Source organism: Cnephaeus nilssonii, assembly GCF_951640355.1.
Source record: "Cnephaeus nilssonii genome assembly, chromosome: 7".
In the NCBI taxonomy this organism is placed as follows: domain Eukaryota; kingdom Metazoa; phylum Chordata; class Mammalia; order Chiroptera; family Vespertilionidae; genus Cnephaeus; species Cnephaeus nilssonii.
The window spans coordinates 22,056,669-22,074,484 of NC_137078.1; the positions used below are offsets into that span (position 1 = coordinate 22,056,669).

The 17,816-nt window shown below is 42.6% G+C and overlaps 3 protein-coding genes across 8 annotated transcripts in view; 2 read left to right on the forward strand and 1 right to left on the reverse strand.

Moving 5' to 3' along the window:
• The window catches only part of SIRT5 (sirtuin 5), a 45,055-nt gene extending 38,911 nt beyond the window's left edge, over positions 1 to 6,144 (forward strand). For all 6 annotated transcript variants that reach the window (XM_079776429.1, XM_079776428.1, XM_079776426.1 and 3 more), the window contains 2 exons: positions 509 to 624; positions 5,817 to 6,144. In XM_079776429.1, the coding sequence (XP_079632555.1) occupies positions 509 to 624; positions 5,817 to 5,892 (192 nt within the window). In that variant the 3' untranslated portion in view covers positions 5,893 to 6,144. The remainder of the gene's footprint in view (positions 1 to 508; positions 625 to 5,816) is intronic.
• A 4,591-nt stretch (positions 6,145 to 10,735) lies between these two features.
• On the forward strand, positions 10,736 to 14,845 carry NOL7 (nucleolar protein 7). Its single transcript, XM_079776260.1, has 8 exons — positions 10,736 to 11,109; positions 11,194 to 11,254; positions 11,905 to 11,963; positions 13,179 to 13,210; positions 13,438 to 13,516; positions 13,860 to 13,981; positions 14,059 to 14,136; positions 14,644 to 14,845. Exons 1-8 carry the CDS (start codon positions 10,850 to 10,852, stop codon positions 14,718 to 14,720), a joined length of 768 nt encoding a protein of 255 aa, XP_079632386.1. The 5' UTR covers positions 10,736 to 10,849; the 3' UTR covers positions 14,721 to 14,845.
• A 762-nt stretch (positions 14,846 to 15,607) lies between these two features.
• Positions 15,608 to 17,816, reverse strand: part of RANBP9 (RAN binding protein 9) — a 100,276-nt gene continuing 98,067 nt past the window's right edge. The window contains exon 14 of the mRNA XM_079776259.1: positions 15,608 to 16,572. Coding sequence (XP_079632385.1) covers positions 16,442 to 16,572 — 131 coding nt within the window. The 3' untranslated portion in view covers positions 15,608 to 16,441. The remainder of the gene's footprint in view (positions 16,573 to 17,816) is intronic.

The following is a 17,816-nucleotide window of genomic DNA, read 5'->3' on the forward strand; positions in this document are numbered from 1 at the left end:
GTAGAGGAAGTGAGTCAGGGAAGAAATAAGCCAGCTAGTCTTCCCATTCTTGTAAAGAATATTTATAAAACTATATCCATAGGGGATAACCTGAAAGAATATACATCAAATTGTGAACAGTGGTTATCTTGGGGTAGTAGGGTTATGAATGATATGTCTTTATTTAAAGGATCATGGATTATTTACATCACTTCAAAGAGCAGAAACAAAAATAAAACTAACCCCAAAAGGTGATGAGTCATTTCGTTGCCACTCTCTCCATTTGCACAACCCTCCTTTTCATAACACATCTTTCTGAGTTCCAGTGATCAGCCAAAAAGATGCCTCCTAACTCCTGATTTGTCCCTTAAATCCTCTGCATTTATCTCATCCAGCTTAGTCCCCCTCGCGCCCCCCCCCCCCCCCCCACACACACACACACCTGCAACCTTATGTGAGATTTTCTAAAAAAAATGTTTCTTCTCGCATAGTGTGGTCATTTGTCTGTTTCCATCTGTTTGCTTTGTAGGTGGGAACTTCCTCCTTGGTTTATCCTGCTGCCATGTTTGCCCCCCAGGTGTCTGCCAGGGGTGTGCCAGTGGCCGAATTTAACATGGAAACCACTCAAGCCACAAACAAATTCAGGTACAGGGATCACCAGGGTGGGAAATGGGAGGCATTGAGCAGGTTTGGACATGGTCATCTAAAGACATTTTATCTATTGTTATGTTCTAATTTTAAAAAAAAAAAGACACTGAATTTGTGTTTTATTTGGTCTGTCGTTGCTTTTTTGGAAGAACAAAATATAGTTAAATGTAGACTAAGGTGGCTGTCTTTTTACAAGGGGTTTGCCATAAGACTTTAATTTTTTCACATTTTGAAAGCTTTCTTTGATTCCTTTGGCTTGGCTTTCATTTGCCTTTTTAAGTAGATTTAGTGATGGCAGGCATTTGGATGTAGGTGAGCTGAACAAATGCTGAGCAGTAAGCCTTGGAGATACCAGCCAGAACTTCTTCCCACTGCTCTCACGGTGAGGCTGCTACACACGTCTCTGGTCTAATTGCCAAGACCATTTGTACTTGTGGCTTTATTATGATACTGATTCTGTTTCCCACGTTTGTGTGGAAAGAGTAGATAGATCATCATAGTATACATTTTTAGCCCCATTCATGTCTTCACCTTTTTTCCTTTCTTGTTTCACCCCTGCTTTTTTTGTCTTCACTTTTAATTTAGTTTATATCTTATTGTCAGTCTGCTTAATTCCTTTCTCGAATGAGATACAATAGAAATAACTAATAAACAAGCATAAATAAACACAATTCTAAAACACCACTGAAACTCTTGTCATTACTTCAATCAGTGGTTTTCAAACTCGGCTACATATTTTTAGAATACTGATGAGTTGATACCACCCATGCCATTCTGATATAATATCTTCTCCAGATATTTTTAATCAGCTACAGCCTGCAGGTGTCCTCAATCCATACTTCTTCATTTTTGTGTAAGTGGTAGGAACTAGAAAGACATCCTTTTTTTAAAAAAAATCACCTTCTATGTAAAACTTATACTCTGAAAACTATAGAATGCTATCAAAAGAAGTAAAGAAAACCTAAATATACAGAAGGACATCCATATATATGGATTGGGCAACTTAATATTATGAAGGTGGCAATAATCCCCAAATTGATTTGCAGATTCACCCATTCTCTATCAAAATTGCTTCTGGCTTCTTTGCTGAACTGACAAGGTGATCCTAAAATTTATATGAAAATGCAAGGGACCCAAAAAGCCAGAACAAAGAGAAGAATGAAGTTGGATAACTTATACTTCCCAATTACAAAACTTACTACAAAGTTACCGTTTTCAAGATAGTGTGGTACTGACATAAGGGTAGACATACAGACCAGTGGAATAGAATTGATAGTCCAGAAAAAAACCCTCACATTTATGGCCAATTGACTTTTGAAAAAGTATGAAGACAAAGCAGTAATGGAAAGAATAGTCTTTTTAACAAATGGTGCTAGAGAAGCTGGATAGCCACATGGAAAAGATTGGAATTGGACCCCTTCACACCATATACAAAAAATAACTGACATGGATCAGAGGCCTAAATATAAGAGCTACAAATATATAAAATTCTTAAAAGAAAATGCAGGAGTAAATATTTGTGACCTTTCATTTGTCAAAGCCTTTTATATGACATAAAAATCACAGGTAACATAAGAAAAAATGGATAAATTATTGCTTCTAGGCCTTTTGGCTAAGATCAAGTGTGGAAAAATGGATACATTGGACTTTATCAAAATTAAAAACTTCTTTACTTCAATGGACACCATCAATAAAGAGAAAAAGACAACCTACAGAATGGGAGAAAATATTTGCAAGTCTAATATTTGATAAGGAATGAGTTCCAGAATATATAAAGAATTCTCACAACTCAATAATAAAAAAACAAACAATCCAATTAAAAAGTGGGTCAAAGATTCAAATAGACAGTTTTCCAAATATATACATATGGTCAGTAAACACATTGAAAACATGCTGAACATCATTAATCATTACGGAAATGTAAATTAAAACCACAAGATACCACTTAACAAACTCTAGTATGGCTCTGCAGAAGTCCCTTCTTATCCATAGGGGATATATTCCAAGACCCTCCAGTGGATGCCTGAAATCACAGATAGCACTGAACCTTATATATACTGTGTTTTCCTATGCATACATAGCTATGATAAAGTTTAATTTATAAATTAGGCACAATAAGAGATTAACAGCAATAACTAATAAAATAGAATACTTACAACAATCCTAATATGTAAAAAGCCAGGGGCCATCACAACCGAAACAACCAGATGGACAACTGAACAGCAGGCTGCGTGGGGCGACAAGGCCGGCAGGGGGGTTAGTGAGGGACGACCAAATGACTGAACAGCAGGCTGAGTGGGGTGACCAGGTTGGCGGGGGGAGGGGCAGTTGGTGGCGACCAGGCTGGTGGGGGGGGGCAGTTGGGGCAACCAAGCCAGCAGGGGTACAGTTGGGGGCAACTAGGCCAGCAGGGGGGGGGGGGGGGACAGTGAGGGGTGAACAAGCCGGCAGGGGGAGCAGTTAGGGGTGACCAGGTTGGCAGAGGGGGGCAGTTGAGGGCGACCAGGATGGCAGAGGGGCAGTTAGGTGTGACCAGGCCAGTGGGGGGGGGCGGTTAGTTGGGGGTGATCAGGCCAGCAGGGGAGGAAGTTGGGGGTGGTCAGGCTGGTAGGCAGAGGTGGTCAGGGGTGATCAGGCTGGCAGGGGGGCAGTTAGGGGCGATCAGGCAGGCAGGCAGATGACCATTTAGGAGCCAGCAGTCCGGATTATGAGAGGGATGTCCAACTGCCGGTTTAGGGGATCGGGCCTAAACCGGCAGTTGGACATCTCCCAAGGGGTCCTGGATTGGAGACGGTGCATTCTGGGCTGAGGGGACCCCCCACCCATGCACAAATTTCATGTACCAGGCCTCTAGTATCCTATCTAATAAGAAGGGAATATGCTAATTGACCCTCACGCCATCGCAAAGATGGTGGTGCCCACAGCCAATAAGGAGCAAATATGGTAATTGACTGCCCCACCCTCAAAAATGGCAGTGCCCACAGCCAATAAGGGGGGAATATGCTAATTGACTGCCCCCCCAAAGATGGCGGCACCCACAGCCAATAAGGAGGGGATATGCTAATTGACTGCCACACCCTCAAAGATGGCAGCACCCATAGCCACAAGATGGCGACGCCCAGTCTCCTCATCCCTGTCGGGGCAGCAGGAGCGCAGCAAGGCAAGCCTCGGATGGTGGTTACCCAGCCACCCAGGGCCAGCCCAAGACTCAGGTAATCAGGGCCGGCTGAGGCTTGCACTACCGGCAGTGGCAGCAGCAGAGGTGTGATGGGGCGTTGCCTTCCCCTGATTGCCAGGTTGCCTCCTGCCCCTGAGGGCTCCTTGACTGTGAGAGGGGGCAGGCTGGCCTGAGGGACTCCCCCTCTAGTGTATGAATTTTCATGCACCGGGCCTCTAGTATTGTAATAAAAGTGATGTGAATAAAAAAGTATGCAGTTACTCAAAGAAGGGAGTTGTTAGGATTCTTTGTAGCTTGTCCTGGGAAAATACGTTTCCTACTCACTCTACAGCTTTATCTGTGTCTCTTATTCCCATCTGAGGGATGGCAGGGCTGATTTTCACTGGCCAAGCTCAGTATTACCTTTTCAATGTCAATTGTAATTCTTAGTTTTTGGTTTTTATAGATGGATGTACTTGGGAGAACTGGGCTACATAAACCCTGACATGAAAAGAATTTCATATGGCATGGCCCCTCAGATTTTGGACCTCCTTCCAAGTTACATGCTAAAATGCCATAGTAATATCTTATTTCATTGTCTGTTAACTGACAATTCTGTCAGACCCTCTTTCCATTTTATTGAAAGCAAGGATGAAAAGGCCCTATTTGAATAAGGATGTGATATCCAGACTTCAGAAAGCATTTGTTTTCTTTATTCCACACCAATATTTCAAATGTCTCTTTAGTTAGCACCCCATAGGTTTTCACACTCTGGGCTAAGACACCATCTAAGATTTGGGGTGAGTGAGGGGTGCAGCCTGCCTTTGTGAAGTGGGGGAAGGGTGAAGTGAAAAGGGGCACTTGAGAGTCACTTTCTTAGGAAGGAGACCATGTGGGATTGAGGATGTGGAAATTCCCTAAAAGCTCTTCGTACCTTGGAGGCTATAATTCTTGGACAGTCCTCAAGGGACTATGACCACTATGCTGGGGAGGAGCTTTCTAGCGGCCAGTGTTCAGCACACTGAGCATGGCAGGAGTGGAAATGCCACTTGGTCAGGGATGCCCATTAGTGGCACTTTGTGACATGAACAGTATTTAAGGGTAAGGCATTAACGATTTGTGTTGCAGCCAAATTGGTAATATGATGAATTACATTGAGCAAATGCTTTTTTCATTTTTAATTGTGCTCAGTTGGTTTTCCTATTAATAATACACTACAAAACCCTGCTATTTTTCTGCCCTAAGTGTTTTCTCTTGAAGGAAGCAGAAATCATTGATTTTTCTTCCTCCTCTTTGCTCTTTCTCTTTTCTTTTCTTTTTCTTTTTTTTCTCCTTTCTGACTACAAGTCAGAGCTAGTTGTGAAATGGTTGGTTTGAGAGGCCTGTTGACGCAGCTAAAATCCTGTGGTCTGTATGGTGCATGAAGTTATTTTTCTCTTTTCCTTAGTACATATGAATGCTGTTTTAATGTAGTATGTAGATATCATAAAACTTAAAACTTTCATTATGGCCCTGTAGCTCAGTTGGTTAGATAGTTATCCCAATTCACCAAGGTTTCGGGTTCAATCTCCGGTCAGGGCACATACAAGAAACAACCAACGAATGCATGAATAAGTGGAACAACAAATCAATGTTTCTCTCTCTCTCTCTCTCTCTCTCTCTCTCTCTCTCTCTCTCTCTCTCTCTTCTCTCAAATCAAATAAAAACAACCTTTTATGAGTTTGGCAATATAATCATGAAATATATTTTACAATCATATCTCCCTCTGCTCTTTAAAATAAAATTCTTATTTATACCACCGAAATACTAGGCATTTCATTTCCTAAATTTTCTTGATCACAAGGACCAACCCATGGTGAAATGTCTATATCTTGAGTTGTCAGAAACTAGATGAAAGAAGTGGGCACAAAAGCTCATAATGCCACATTTGTGAGAATTTGGATTTACTTTGGGTAAAATTAAGAAATGTGTGACTTGCTGAAGGAGTATGTTGGTTTAGCTCCTAACTGCTGTGTTTGTCCTTCTGTTTCAGGTTTCATTTCCAGGGGCTCTGTGGTAGGACCCTTCCTGAAGCCCTGGCTCCTCATGAAACTGAGACGGTTTCTTAATTGTCCTGGGGAAGGAAGAGACTGTAGTACATCTAAGTACCAGGCCACAAACAGATGACACACAGTCTTGTGGATGGGGAGCTGAGTATTGGAAGATCTAAAAATATTCTCTGATTTCCTGGCTGGAATCCAACCTGTTGATAAGTGGTAGGGGCCTTAGAGGTAACAGTAGCAAATATAGTTACAAGAAGTCAGAGAACTGTAAAGTTAATGCATGTTATTTGGTTTGAACTTAAACATAACATACCTTGATCCTCTGATGTGTTTGGTTGGTTATTGAGGGGGGAAATTCTAATTAGATTGTCTTAAAAATGTAATTATCCCAATCGTATTTTTGCTATTTGGCAAAGATAGAAGTAGACAGGTAAAACATTGCTATTTCTGATTTTTATACAAATTTTGGTGGAAAATAAAATCACTCTTTACAGGAGGTAATATATGGTATACAGATGTGACCCTGAGAGATATCTTTGTTGAGGATTTTTTCTTTTCCGTGTTTACCTTGTTTGGCTGCTTTACCTCAAAGTATGTGGGATCGCCTAGAACAGGAACTCAAGAAGGAAAAGTAGCAACAAGGTGGAAAATCAGGATGAGGCCCCCACCCAAAAATGGCACAAATATATAGATTCCAAAGGTATTCACAACTGACTACAATGTGGTACTAGCCTTTTTAAAAAATATATGTTTTTATTGATTTCAGATAGAGAAAGGGAGAGGGAGAGAGATAGAAATATCAGTTGGCTGCCTCTGCATGTCCCCTACTGGGGGACATGTGCCCTGACCAGAATGGAACCTGCAACCTTCTGGTGTATGAGATGATACTCAACCAACTGAGCCACACCGGCTGGGCAGTACTAGCCTTCTTAGCAGCCAAGGAGGAAAGGAAGAGGTGATGGTTGACTATTTCTTGATATTGTAAACACAGAAGCCAAGCTTTCCCAGACACTGAATTCTGGAGGGAGTGTTTTCAATAGGACTTTACCTCAGAGTAAAGTAGCAGGAACATAGCGCTCATCCTCAGGCCCCACACTAATATAGTACCCAGAGCCCAGGGAATGCCTGCTTGCTCTCAGGCAAGCATCAGAGGCCTGACTGGGAGCAGTGGCCTTTAGTAAACAGTGTAGGAAGGTCATACATAACAATGGCCCTTGGATCAGCTGGCCCCCTTGGTGATTACACAGTCTCATCACCTCAGCCCCTTAGAAGAATTGATTTAATGTTATATCCTTGACTTTTGTGGAAATAGATGACAAGACACTATCACACAAAACTTTGTACTGCATTTGCACGCCATCCTATCTAATAAAAGAGTAATATGCAAATTGACTGTACCTCCACTACACCCACAAGCCACGCCCACAAAGCCAATCAGGAGCGGATATGCAAATAAACCCAACCAAGATGGCTGCGGCCACGGAGAGCAGGAGGGAGGCTTGGGTTTCCCCGGCAATGGAGGAAGCCAAGCTTTCCGCCTGCTCTTGCCGGCCTAGGCCTCCACTCAATGCTACAAAGTTTCAATGATAGAAGATAAATAAATCCCAACAAAAATGGCGGCAGCCACGGAGCTGGAGAGAGCAGGAGGCTAGGGTTGCCCCCAGCGATGGAGGAAGCCAAGATTCTGCAGCCCTGGCTGGCCTAGGCCTCCACTCCAGGCTACAAATTTATTTATCTTCAATTATAGAAGATAAATAAATCCCAACAGAAATGGCTGCCACCACGGAGCAAGCAGAAGGCTTGGCTCCGCTCAAGGCTACAAAGTTTCAATTGTAGAAGATAAAAAAATCCCAGATACCAGGGCCTCCGCTTGGGTTACCAGGGGGCGTGGCCGGCCTGCAAACCACCACAGGCCTCTCGCCCAGGCTGCCCCACGCCCCAAGGGAACCCCCACCTTGATCTGGGACACCCTTCAGGGCAAACCAGCTGGCCCCCACCCATGCACCAGGCCTCTATCCTATCTAATAAAAGAGCAATATGCAAATTGACCATCACTCCAACACACAAGATGGCTGCCCCCATGTGGTCAAAGATCCTGCCCCCATGTGGACACAAGATGGCCACCACAAGATGGCCATCAGGGTAGGGCAGTTGGGAGGGACCAAGCCTGCAAGGGAGGGCAGTTGGGGGCGATCAAACCTGCAGGGGAGGTCAGTTAGGGGTGACTAGGCCGGCAGAGGAGGGAAGTTGGGGGCAACTGGGCCTGCAGGGAAGGGCAGCTGGGGGCAAACAGCCTGGCAGGGGAGCAGTTAGGCATCAATCATGCTGGCAGGGGAGTGGTTAGGGGGTGATCAGGCTAGCAGGCAGAAACAGTTAGGGGCAATCAGGAAGGCAGGCAGGCAGGCGAGCAGTTGGGAGCCAGCAGTCCTGGATTGTGAGAGGGATCCCAGATTGGAGAGTGTGCAGGCTGGGCTGAGGGACACCCCTCCCCCCACCCCGTGCACGAATTTCATGCACCGGGCCTCTAGTTTATATATATAAAACCCTAATATGCAAATAGACCGAACAGCGGAACAACAGAACAACTGGTGGCTATGACATGCGCTGACCACCAGGGGGCACGCACAGAACATGGTGGCCATCGGCAGCAGGTGGCAGAGTGCAGAACATGGTGGGTGTCGGCCACGGCAGGATGGTGAATCAGGTGAGCGGGGGCGCCAGACCAAGGCAGGGCGCCGGTCGCTGTCATCGGGGTGAGCCTCTGGTGGTTACTGAAAATTCTTTGCTCCTGTGTGCCGTGGTCCCGCCCTGGCACTCGCACCTGCTGCCGGAGCCGCCACTCGCACCGTCACCGTCAGCCCATCCCCACTCTGCTGGGCACCGTCAGCGGGTGCGAGCAGCGGCTGCTGGCCCCGATCACTCCTCAGGGCTTCTCCACCTCCCCTTGCTCCTGAGGGGCGATTAGGGCAGCAGCTGCCGCTCGCACCCATTGACGGCGTTGGCCCCACTTGCACCCGCTGCTGGTGCCAGCCCCAATCGCTCCACGACATCAGCGGGTGCAAGCAGGGCCGGTGCCATCAGCACATGGGAGCGGTGGTGCCGGCAGAGGGGATCCGGGGGCTGCGGTGGGAGGGGCCAGGCAGGGGTGCAGAGGATGGGCCGAGACCCGCCCCTGTGCTCACCGCAGCCTTGCGGCTCACAGTTCAAGGTGCACGAATTAATGCACTGGGCCCCTAGTACCTTTTAATAAATCCCAGGCTCTTAGCATAAGAGGAATGTTCATAGCCTACAAGGTATCTGAAGGGCCAGCCTTTAGGGTTCACTTCACACTTGACACGAGTGGCTCAAGGCATATAGACTGAAGGGACTTGTAATCCTTATAATGTAGTTTTTGCACATAAAACACAATTGTTCTCTTTTAATAAGTTTGTTGTTGGGTTTCTCTGTTACTTTAAACATTTTCCTAGTGTTAGCAGTGATGGAAGTCAGTATGCTGTCTCAGAGAGTCTGATTATATTTTTAATTTCTATCTGCCCAAGGCCCAGATATTTCAGTACTGTTCTTTGCAACTCCTCTCAAATTGGGCTTTGGTACCAGCATCTTTGTGTGTGTGTTTTATCATTTCTGTTCATGTTTTGGTTTTATTAGAGAAAATGAAAGGAGAATTGAAAATAAAAATGTGAGGTAGAAATTATTCAATTTAGTATTATTGAATGTCTACCACATGATAGGCATTAGAAATATAATTAGTAAGACGTGGGCCTTGCCCTCAAGGACTTGCCAGAATGTTGGGACAACTGTCATGTGCACTATTATTCAATGTAGAAACTGCAGTAATAGAAATTTGTTCAAGATTCAGATGAAAACGTAGTTAAAGATGGGCAGAGTGGGGATTGGTAGATGTTAAGGTCTTTGACTTTTAAAGGAAGTCAGCCCTGGCCTGTGTTTCAGGTATAAATAGTTCCACGTGGGGGAGTGTGTACCATAAAGGGAACAGCACGTACAAATGGATGGCAAGTGTGAAACTTTGGTTTGATCGGAGAATGATAGATGACTCACTTAGTGTTGTAGAATGGGTGGGAGAAGATAAACACAGGTCAAAAGGGCCATGCATATTCCAAAAAATTGAATATACTTAGGAGGACAAAGAAATAGTACTAGGGTTGCATTCACTAAGTGCAGGGTGGCATTCTTTCACTGGATTCAGGATTTGGGATGGGATGGCCATTGTTCAAGGTCCTGGGATTGCACCAGGGAGTCAGGTGGGCTCCCTACTCGCTCACAGAGCTTACATTTAAATGGGGGGTGAGGGGCAGCGTCCGGTAATAAACTGGGAAGTTGTCAGTGATGAACACAGGACAGAGGCATGGACAGACTGGTGGAGGAGCTGGTGGTCGGGCAGCCTGATAAACGGCGGCCAAAGTCGCCTAGCACACGTTTGGTGCCGGGCACTGATTTAATCCGGTGTCTGTCAACTCCTCGGTGACAGCAGGTCCTGCCGCTATAGCGCATTTCTTCCCTTTGAAAGGCCACTTCTTGGGCGGGTGCGGAGTGAAGGGAGTCAAATCTACAAACACTGGTTAACTGGATCGACCAAGAGAATCCTGGTGCTGAAAGAGCGGTGATGGGACCCTGGGGCTTGCGGTCACCGAGTTCCTGGGCACGGGGTGGCGTGACCCGCGCCAGCCCGCCTCGAGGGGGCGGGGACTCAGCCAAACCTGCTCTCAGCCCCCCAGCCTGGAAGGCAGCACGACGTCTGCCCGCTCCCTCGGGCGCCTCGGCAGCGGCGAGGAGGGAATTCTGCAGCCTCGAGCGCCCAGCCTCAGGGCCGAGCGGAAGGAAACGCCCCCAGCTTTCCTGAGGTCACGCCCTTCCCCGCCCTGCGCATGCGCCTCCACTCGCTGTGGGGCTTCAGAACGTGCAGGGAGCGACTAAACCTGTGTCGCTTGTTCTTCGCGTCACGCTCGGCTTGCGGGCTGCTACTTCCGGGTCAGAGGTCGGACGGTCCGGCGCGACTTAGGCCATGGTGCAGCTCCGACCGCGCGCGTCCCGCGCTCCGGTGTCGGCGTCGGCGATGGTGGACGAGGGCCAGCCCGCCTCGGAGGAGGCGGAGCACGGCCTGCTGCTCGGGCAGCCCAGCAGCGGCGCGGCCGCCGAGCCCTTGGAGGAAGACGGGGACGGGGATGACGAGCTGGACGACGAGGCCCCGGAGGAACTGACTTTCGCCAGCGCCCAGGCGGAAGCGAGGGAAGAGGAGCGGCGAGTTCGGGAGACGGCGCGCAGGTTTGGAGCGCACGGCGGGGCCGGGGAACCGTCCCTCCCGCCCCACTGCCTCTCCTCGCGCTGACTGGTCTCCCTTTCTCTCAGGGACAAAACACTCCTGAAGGAGAAGAGGAAGCGACGCGAGGAGCTGTTCATTGAACAAAAGGTTAGGGTTGCAGGGAGGCATCTCCTTTTGTAAAAGAACCCGGCTTGGGGTAGAATTTCCGTGTTTGTTGCAAAACTGGTAGGGTATGGAGGTGGAGGAAAAGTCCTAATGTTTCTGCAGACATCGGTGAAAGCAAAGATGCTCGTACTCTTTGCTGCCCACCTCTTAAAAGTGGGAGTGGGGAGAGTTGTGAATTGGAAATCCTACGGTTAAAAACCAGCCCTGACATTCAGCTCGCCGTGACATCTGTCACTTCTCAGCGGAGGTAGTCGGTCCCTGGGTTGCTGTTGGACTTAAATGAGGTGCTTTGGAAACTCAGGGCTGTGCAGACGGTGACTGCTCTGCTGTCGGGTGTTTGGCAGGTTGGCCACAGAGAACTGACTCCAGAAGGACGTGACTTAACTGCTTTCAGGGTCCACAGTGATTTGGGCCCCCTTTCCAGTCTTCACCAGGTCTTCCAAAGAATGTCGATTGGGTTCTGAGCTTTGTGACCGCAGTTTGCCCACAGCTTAGACAGTGGAGGCAGGGGTCAGCCTAAATCCGTTATTGGCCTAGGTCAGGATATGAGGCAGTCCCTAAGCCTGTAACTTCAGAAGCAACCCAGGTATATTGTCATGTACCTCACTCTATTCTTTTAAAATGTCTTTAAGAAAAGGAAACTCCTTCCAGACACTGTTCTAGAGAAGTTAACTACAGCTTCACAGACAAAGTAAGTAATGGATCTTGTTATATTACTTGCTTACATACACCCATCTTTGACATACATATTGGAGCATTTATTTGAATCCACAAAATTAAAGAAATAATTAAACAGTAAAGCTTAAATTTACACAGATTTTTTAACTTGGTGGGAAAGATGAAAGTATTTTACCTCTTTTCAGTCTTTCACCATTTCTTTTTGTTCATTCCCACTGCCAACTCGAGCTTCTGAGTTCCTAATCCCAGAGTATTTATTAAACAATAGTTGTGCATCTGTATTGTACGGGGCAGGGCGGATGGTGAATAAAACAAGCGCCTTGAAATTTATTTTAGTGGAGTAGCAGACATTTACCTGCAGGCTCCTCCTAAAACTCAACTTGTCCCATACTTGCCTTACCTGCCACCAACCTGTCCTTCCTCCTTGTTCTCCATTTCACTTAGCAGCTTTGCCATCCACTGAATGTTTTAAGCAAATGTTATAGTCATCCTCTTCCTCATCTATCCCATGAAATCAATCAAACCTTACTCAGTTTTAACTTTTAAATATTTGTTTTTCTCTTATCTCCCTTAATGCTTAGACCCATGTCTTTGACCTGGTTTTCAAATGTCCTGTAGAACTTTTCCAGTTACTCAGATCTTGAATACATTAAACATAAAAACAAATGTATTTGGTAGCAGATTCCCCTTTTATCCTTTAAAACCAAACTCCAGTGTCACCTCTCATTCTCTCACTCCACCCTCCCCATGACTTCCTCCTTGTAGCTTTTGTACTGTGTATGGTTCAGGCATCTCATATTGTTTTGTCATTTTTCAGACCAGATTCCTTGAGCCTAGTCCGTCTCCCTGCTTGTCTCTTGTGCTTGAACTGAATTGATCCTTTGTGACTTCTACAAATAAAGAGGCAGGCCTACCACTTTCCACTTTGTATTTCACCTTTCACTTTACCTCCAATCTGCTTCTTTGAAGCCTGTTGATATGCTTTCAAATTTTAAATTCGGAGAAGATACTCCCATCCAATATATACAAGTTTGTTGATTGGGAGTTGGTGGCCATGAATTTAGGGGGTGACTTGCTTTCCAAAACTGATTAAGGATCCTGAGTCAAAACTGAGTGTGGTGGTAATGAAAGGGGGTATCTTATTTGTAAAATCAGATTTAACTGTGTAACGAGTTGAGTAATCTTTGCTGTCTGCCATTACAATCAGTGTTTCTGTGTTCTCCCTTAGCATAAAGAAATCACCAGGAAAGTTAAAAGAAGGTATGAACTATTCTAATTTAAATAACTTCTCATGTAAGTGTCAAGAGTATTTGTAGTCCAATGTTACTGGGAATAGGAATGGCTGGCCAAGTTTAGTTTGGGCCTGTTGCCTTATTTCTTACAAATTGGTGTGAGTAGATATTTAACAGTGAACTCCAGGAAATGTTCTTAATTTATTTTTACGTAAGTGCTAACTAGAAATAAAACTCGGTTTTTAAATTTTTTAGATAATTTGCAGAAGAAAAATGAAGAACGTGAAAAAGGAAATGAGTCCAAGAAAGCTAAAGAAAAAGTACAGTCTATTGGGTAAGAAGAGTCTTTTTTTTATGTAGGATATAAAGGTAACTTTTTGAGAAAAGTGTTGGCTTATGTGGGAAATACTTTAATTAGTAGCAGTTTCAGATTGAATCCTCTGGGAAAACCAATTGTAATACTTATATAAAAACAAAATATTTGCTCTTACTAAAGTGTGAATAAAAACAAAATATTTGCTTACTAAAATGTAGGTATTAGCCTATTTATTATAAAATAGCCTTGGAATTTATTTTTTATTCTATGCATTTTGTTTTCACTTTTTGAGACAACTAAGAAAAATACTTGAAGCATGTTATCAACCTCATTAATTTTGACTTTTTGTTTTGACTACCAGCCAGAATAAAAGCTACTTGGCTCTAAGGCTAAAAGATCAAGATCTGAGAGATTCAAGGCAACAAGCAGCCAAAGCCTTCATACAAAATTCTTTGTATGGTCCAGGAACCAACAGAACTACTGGTAATTTCCTTACGGGCTGTTTTTCTCACTTTATATTGCAAGTAAACAAAGAAATGATAAATAATTCTCTTTTCTAGTAAATAAGTTCCTGTCTCTTAACAATAAGAGGTTACCAGTGAAAAAGGCCGCAGCCCAGTTTTTGAATAATGGTTGGGGTAAGGTCCAGCTTTATTTTCTTCAGTTTTATATATTGAATAATATTTTTAAGGAAATAGTAAATACTCAAGTATGAATTACATTTTTTTCTTATAACGGCTTCTATATTAGTATTTTTAAGTTGCTTCTGGAAAATAGGTCAGTATAGTATGTATGTATATCTGACATAAAATCTAATTTAATAGACCTAATTTTAGTATTTGTATTCATATAGGTCTATATCAGGGGTCCTCAAATTTTTTAAACGGGGGGCCAGTTCACTGTCCCTCAGACCGTTGGAGGGCTGGACTATAGTTTAAAAAAAAACTATGAACAAATTTCTATGCACACTGCACATATCTTATTTTGAAGTAAAAAAACAAAACGGCAAAAACACCCGCATGTGGCCCGCGGGCCGTAGTTTGAGGACACCTGGTCTATATTATAGAGAATCTTGAAAAAATTTTAATTCTTTCTTGGGAATTTTATATCTATAGTATTCTTACTGCACAAACTTTCTATTCTAGGAACCCAGAAAAAACAGAATGCCAAGAGGTTTAAAAGACGGTGGATGGTCAGAAAGATGAAAACTTCTAAGAAGTAAATCAAAGCTAAATGAAGAGTGAGAACTTTGTATGTATGGAACTTACAGTTATTTAGTTTAGAAGATTAATTTAAAATTAATAAATGTAATAAAAATCTAATAAATCATTTTAAAGGATTTACAAAAGTCATAAATCTATTTGGGGAAATAGTCCATCACATTTCATCCTTCTGGAATACAATTGTGCCTTTAGTCTTTGAGGGTCCTGGGAGAAATAGCAATTTAAAAGGAATTGTCTTTCTTTTTATAAATATTTATCCATTTAATTGAATACAAATGATGCTGCTAATGGCACCTCTTCCCAGTCCACAGTGTGGGTGTGTTGTGGCAGGAATGGCAGGGAGGAGGAGGAGAAATGGCTATCCAGGAAGTCTTTCTAACTGCAGCTCTCAGATGCCTTAGAGTCTCAGATGTTTTGGTGCTACTGATGAGAATTTGATTCACAAAATATACAATGAGAAAGAGTAGTAGTAGCTATGAAAATACAATATCTTAAGTATAGATGAATACCTACTTTTCTTAAAGATTCAAACCTCAGTGTACAAAATAATAGTCAACCGAAGTATATGGTCATCCTCTTGAACAGCTGTTTAAATTTTACTTTTAACTGGTTTGGGGGTTTGCTTTACTGTCAAGTAACGTGTCTTTATTGTGATTATGAAAATAAGGACATTAATTTTCCCCTTTCTTTCTGTGTCACCCACATTATCAGGTTTGAACCTAATACAGGGAGGCTAGTAAACTGAACAGTTTTAGGTTATAGAATTCAGACTTCCAGTAAAAATTCTTCATTAAGCTCTAATTTTATATTAATCATAAGAAATATGTAAGTACCTAATATATAAACTCAGTTGACAATAATATCTGTAGAAGTAAATTTTTAATGGCTGGTTAATTATATCACTACATTTTTATTGCAATATAGTACTCATTTAAGCACTTAAAAATGGAAGGTGTACAAAGATTAAATTAAGACACAGTAAATTGACTAAATATTTGGTTTTTATATAAATAAAGGTCATAACCACACCGTTGACATATAATACTGTTATAATACAAGTTAAACTTGTGAGTCTACAACAGAATTCGTTGGTAGTTAAACAGGAAACAAAGTTGAAAAGACCATGTTAAAACAAAACTACTGGGACTAACAGGTCGGGATTGTAAGTAGCAACAAACATATTCACTCAGCTCCTGAGTATTTCAAGTTTTACAGTACACATTAAAAATGATTTCTTCCATCAACACTATAAATTCAAACTGTCAGATGTTTATGCATTTTGCAAGTTACACTGATTGAATGCTTATATGGGAGTGGGGGTCGGAACATCTCCCAATTTGAAATTTACATCACCCACATGCTAACACAACACAACTTGTTCCATTTCCTTCCCCCCCTCGCCCCCCAACAAAGAAGGCAGGATTTTTTGGTTTCTTTTAGGTAATTGTTTTAAAGGATTTGTGATGATAAATTTGAACGTCTGAGATTCAGTAATATTTAACTCTTAGACAACTAAGAGATTAAAGATGGAAAATAATTTCTCCTAACACTAAGTTAGAAAATCATTTGCATCATGCTGTAAACTAGGAAGCAATGTAAAGCGACAAAAACCTGTCCCCAGTACATAATTAAAAAAATCTAAATTTCAAATCAGCAGACCTGGTCTACTTCCATGTTGACTATATGCCACAATATAAGTGTGAACTCCTTGAAAGCATAGCTAATGTAGGTAGTCTTCCACTGTGGCAAATGCACAGGATCCAATTCCTGACCGAGCCATCAGTCCTAAACATTGTGTGGCCTGTCCCATTGCTAGGGCGAGTGGAGGTTGCTTTGGCAGATTGTGGGTTTCTGAGGAAAAATGATTAAAAATGAAAATAGCAATTAGCAAGACATTTTTAAAAACTCATATTTTAAGGGAAATATTGCATTATTTACAAAATTATCAATGCATATATCACTCTTAACTATCAAAGGTAGTTTCTAAGCAAATGATTAATACCTTAGAAATACTACTCTGACGAGGTCATATGGTACTAGGTATTAAACTATAAGGAAAATTCTTGCAGAATTAGACTTTTAAAGCCTTAACTACTCTAAATCTTCTACTTCCATATTAAATATGATGGGGAAAATATTTTTTGGCTGCAATTTTAATGGGGGCATAAGGAATATTTAGTATTTCTCTTCTATCTGACTAAGCTAGCAAAAGGTACCAGGGTTTCAGTAAGTTTCATTGATGGGTTCTTTTTCTGGGGATAGAACACAACTGAGGCTGCCTAACTGTTCCCAGAGCATATTAGTAAATGATATTTGGGTTGGTAAGGAGCAAGGGGTGATGGTCACCATGAGAGACGATAGAGCAAAATTACTTAAAATTTTGGAGGGGTAATTTACAATTCATAGTTCAAACATTTTAACTATCAATAAAATATTCAGGGTCCTACATACCAGAAATTTGTCAGACAGTTATAGTACAAATAATAACATTTGTTCTATGCCAGAAATGAAAAAAAGTGAACGAATGATGCAAGTGGCCAAACTTATAGAAGCTGGTACTTTTTCCTTGTGAGTAGATGAATTTTAAATTTGTATAGATTCCCAATTAATAAAATTAATGATCCATTAACAAAGGGCAAAAACAGTGATAAATGACTGCTAAGGCTCCGTAAGACTTAATTTAAAGGTTGTAATTTCAGAGAAAGAAAAGTTCTAGAAGGAGTGAAGCAAAAATAATGAAGCAAGTTCAGGATTTAAAGTACAAGAGGAAAGAAGGTATAATTAAGAATATAAGAATAAGACTATGCCAAGAAAGATACACAGATTGGTGAGAAGGTGTAGTTTGAAAAGTGGTCTTTGGGTTAAGATTACTAAAATACTGGCTATCCTGTGGCAAGAGGCTATTTAGCTAAATTTTGATAGTGATAAACCTTTTTTTTTTTTTTTTGCCAACTCTACACAGGGTTGACTTTATAATTTTAAATAATTCTGCCTTAATTTGAATTAATTCCTTTCAAAAATATCTCCTGAAGGTTTTCAGGGAAATAACCTCGTTGAAAGGTAAATATCTAGAGGTACTTTATTACAATTTTATT

Bases quoted from the DNA above. Each gene is read 5' to 3' on its own strand.
- NOL7 (XM_079776260.1), top strand. From the start codon at position 10,850: ATGGTGCAGCTCCGACCGCGCGCGTCCCGCGCTCCGGTGTCGGCGTCG. The intron at 11,110-11,193 runs GTTTGGAGCGCA...CCTTTCTCTCAG, and splicing joins GTTCGGGAGACGGCGCGCAG to GGACAAAACACTCCTGAAGG. The intron at 11,964-13,178 runs GTAAGTAATGGA...GTTCTCCCTTAG, and splicing joins ACTACAGCTTCACAGACAAA to CATAAAGAAATCACCAGGAA.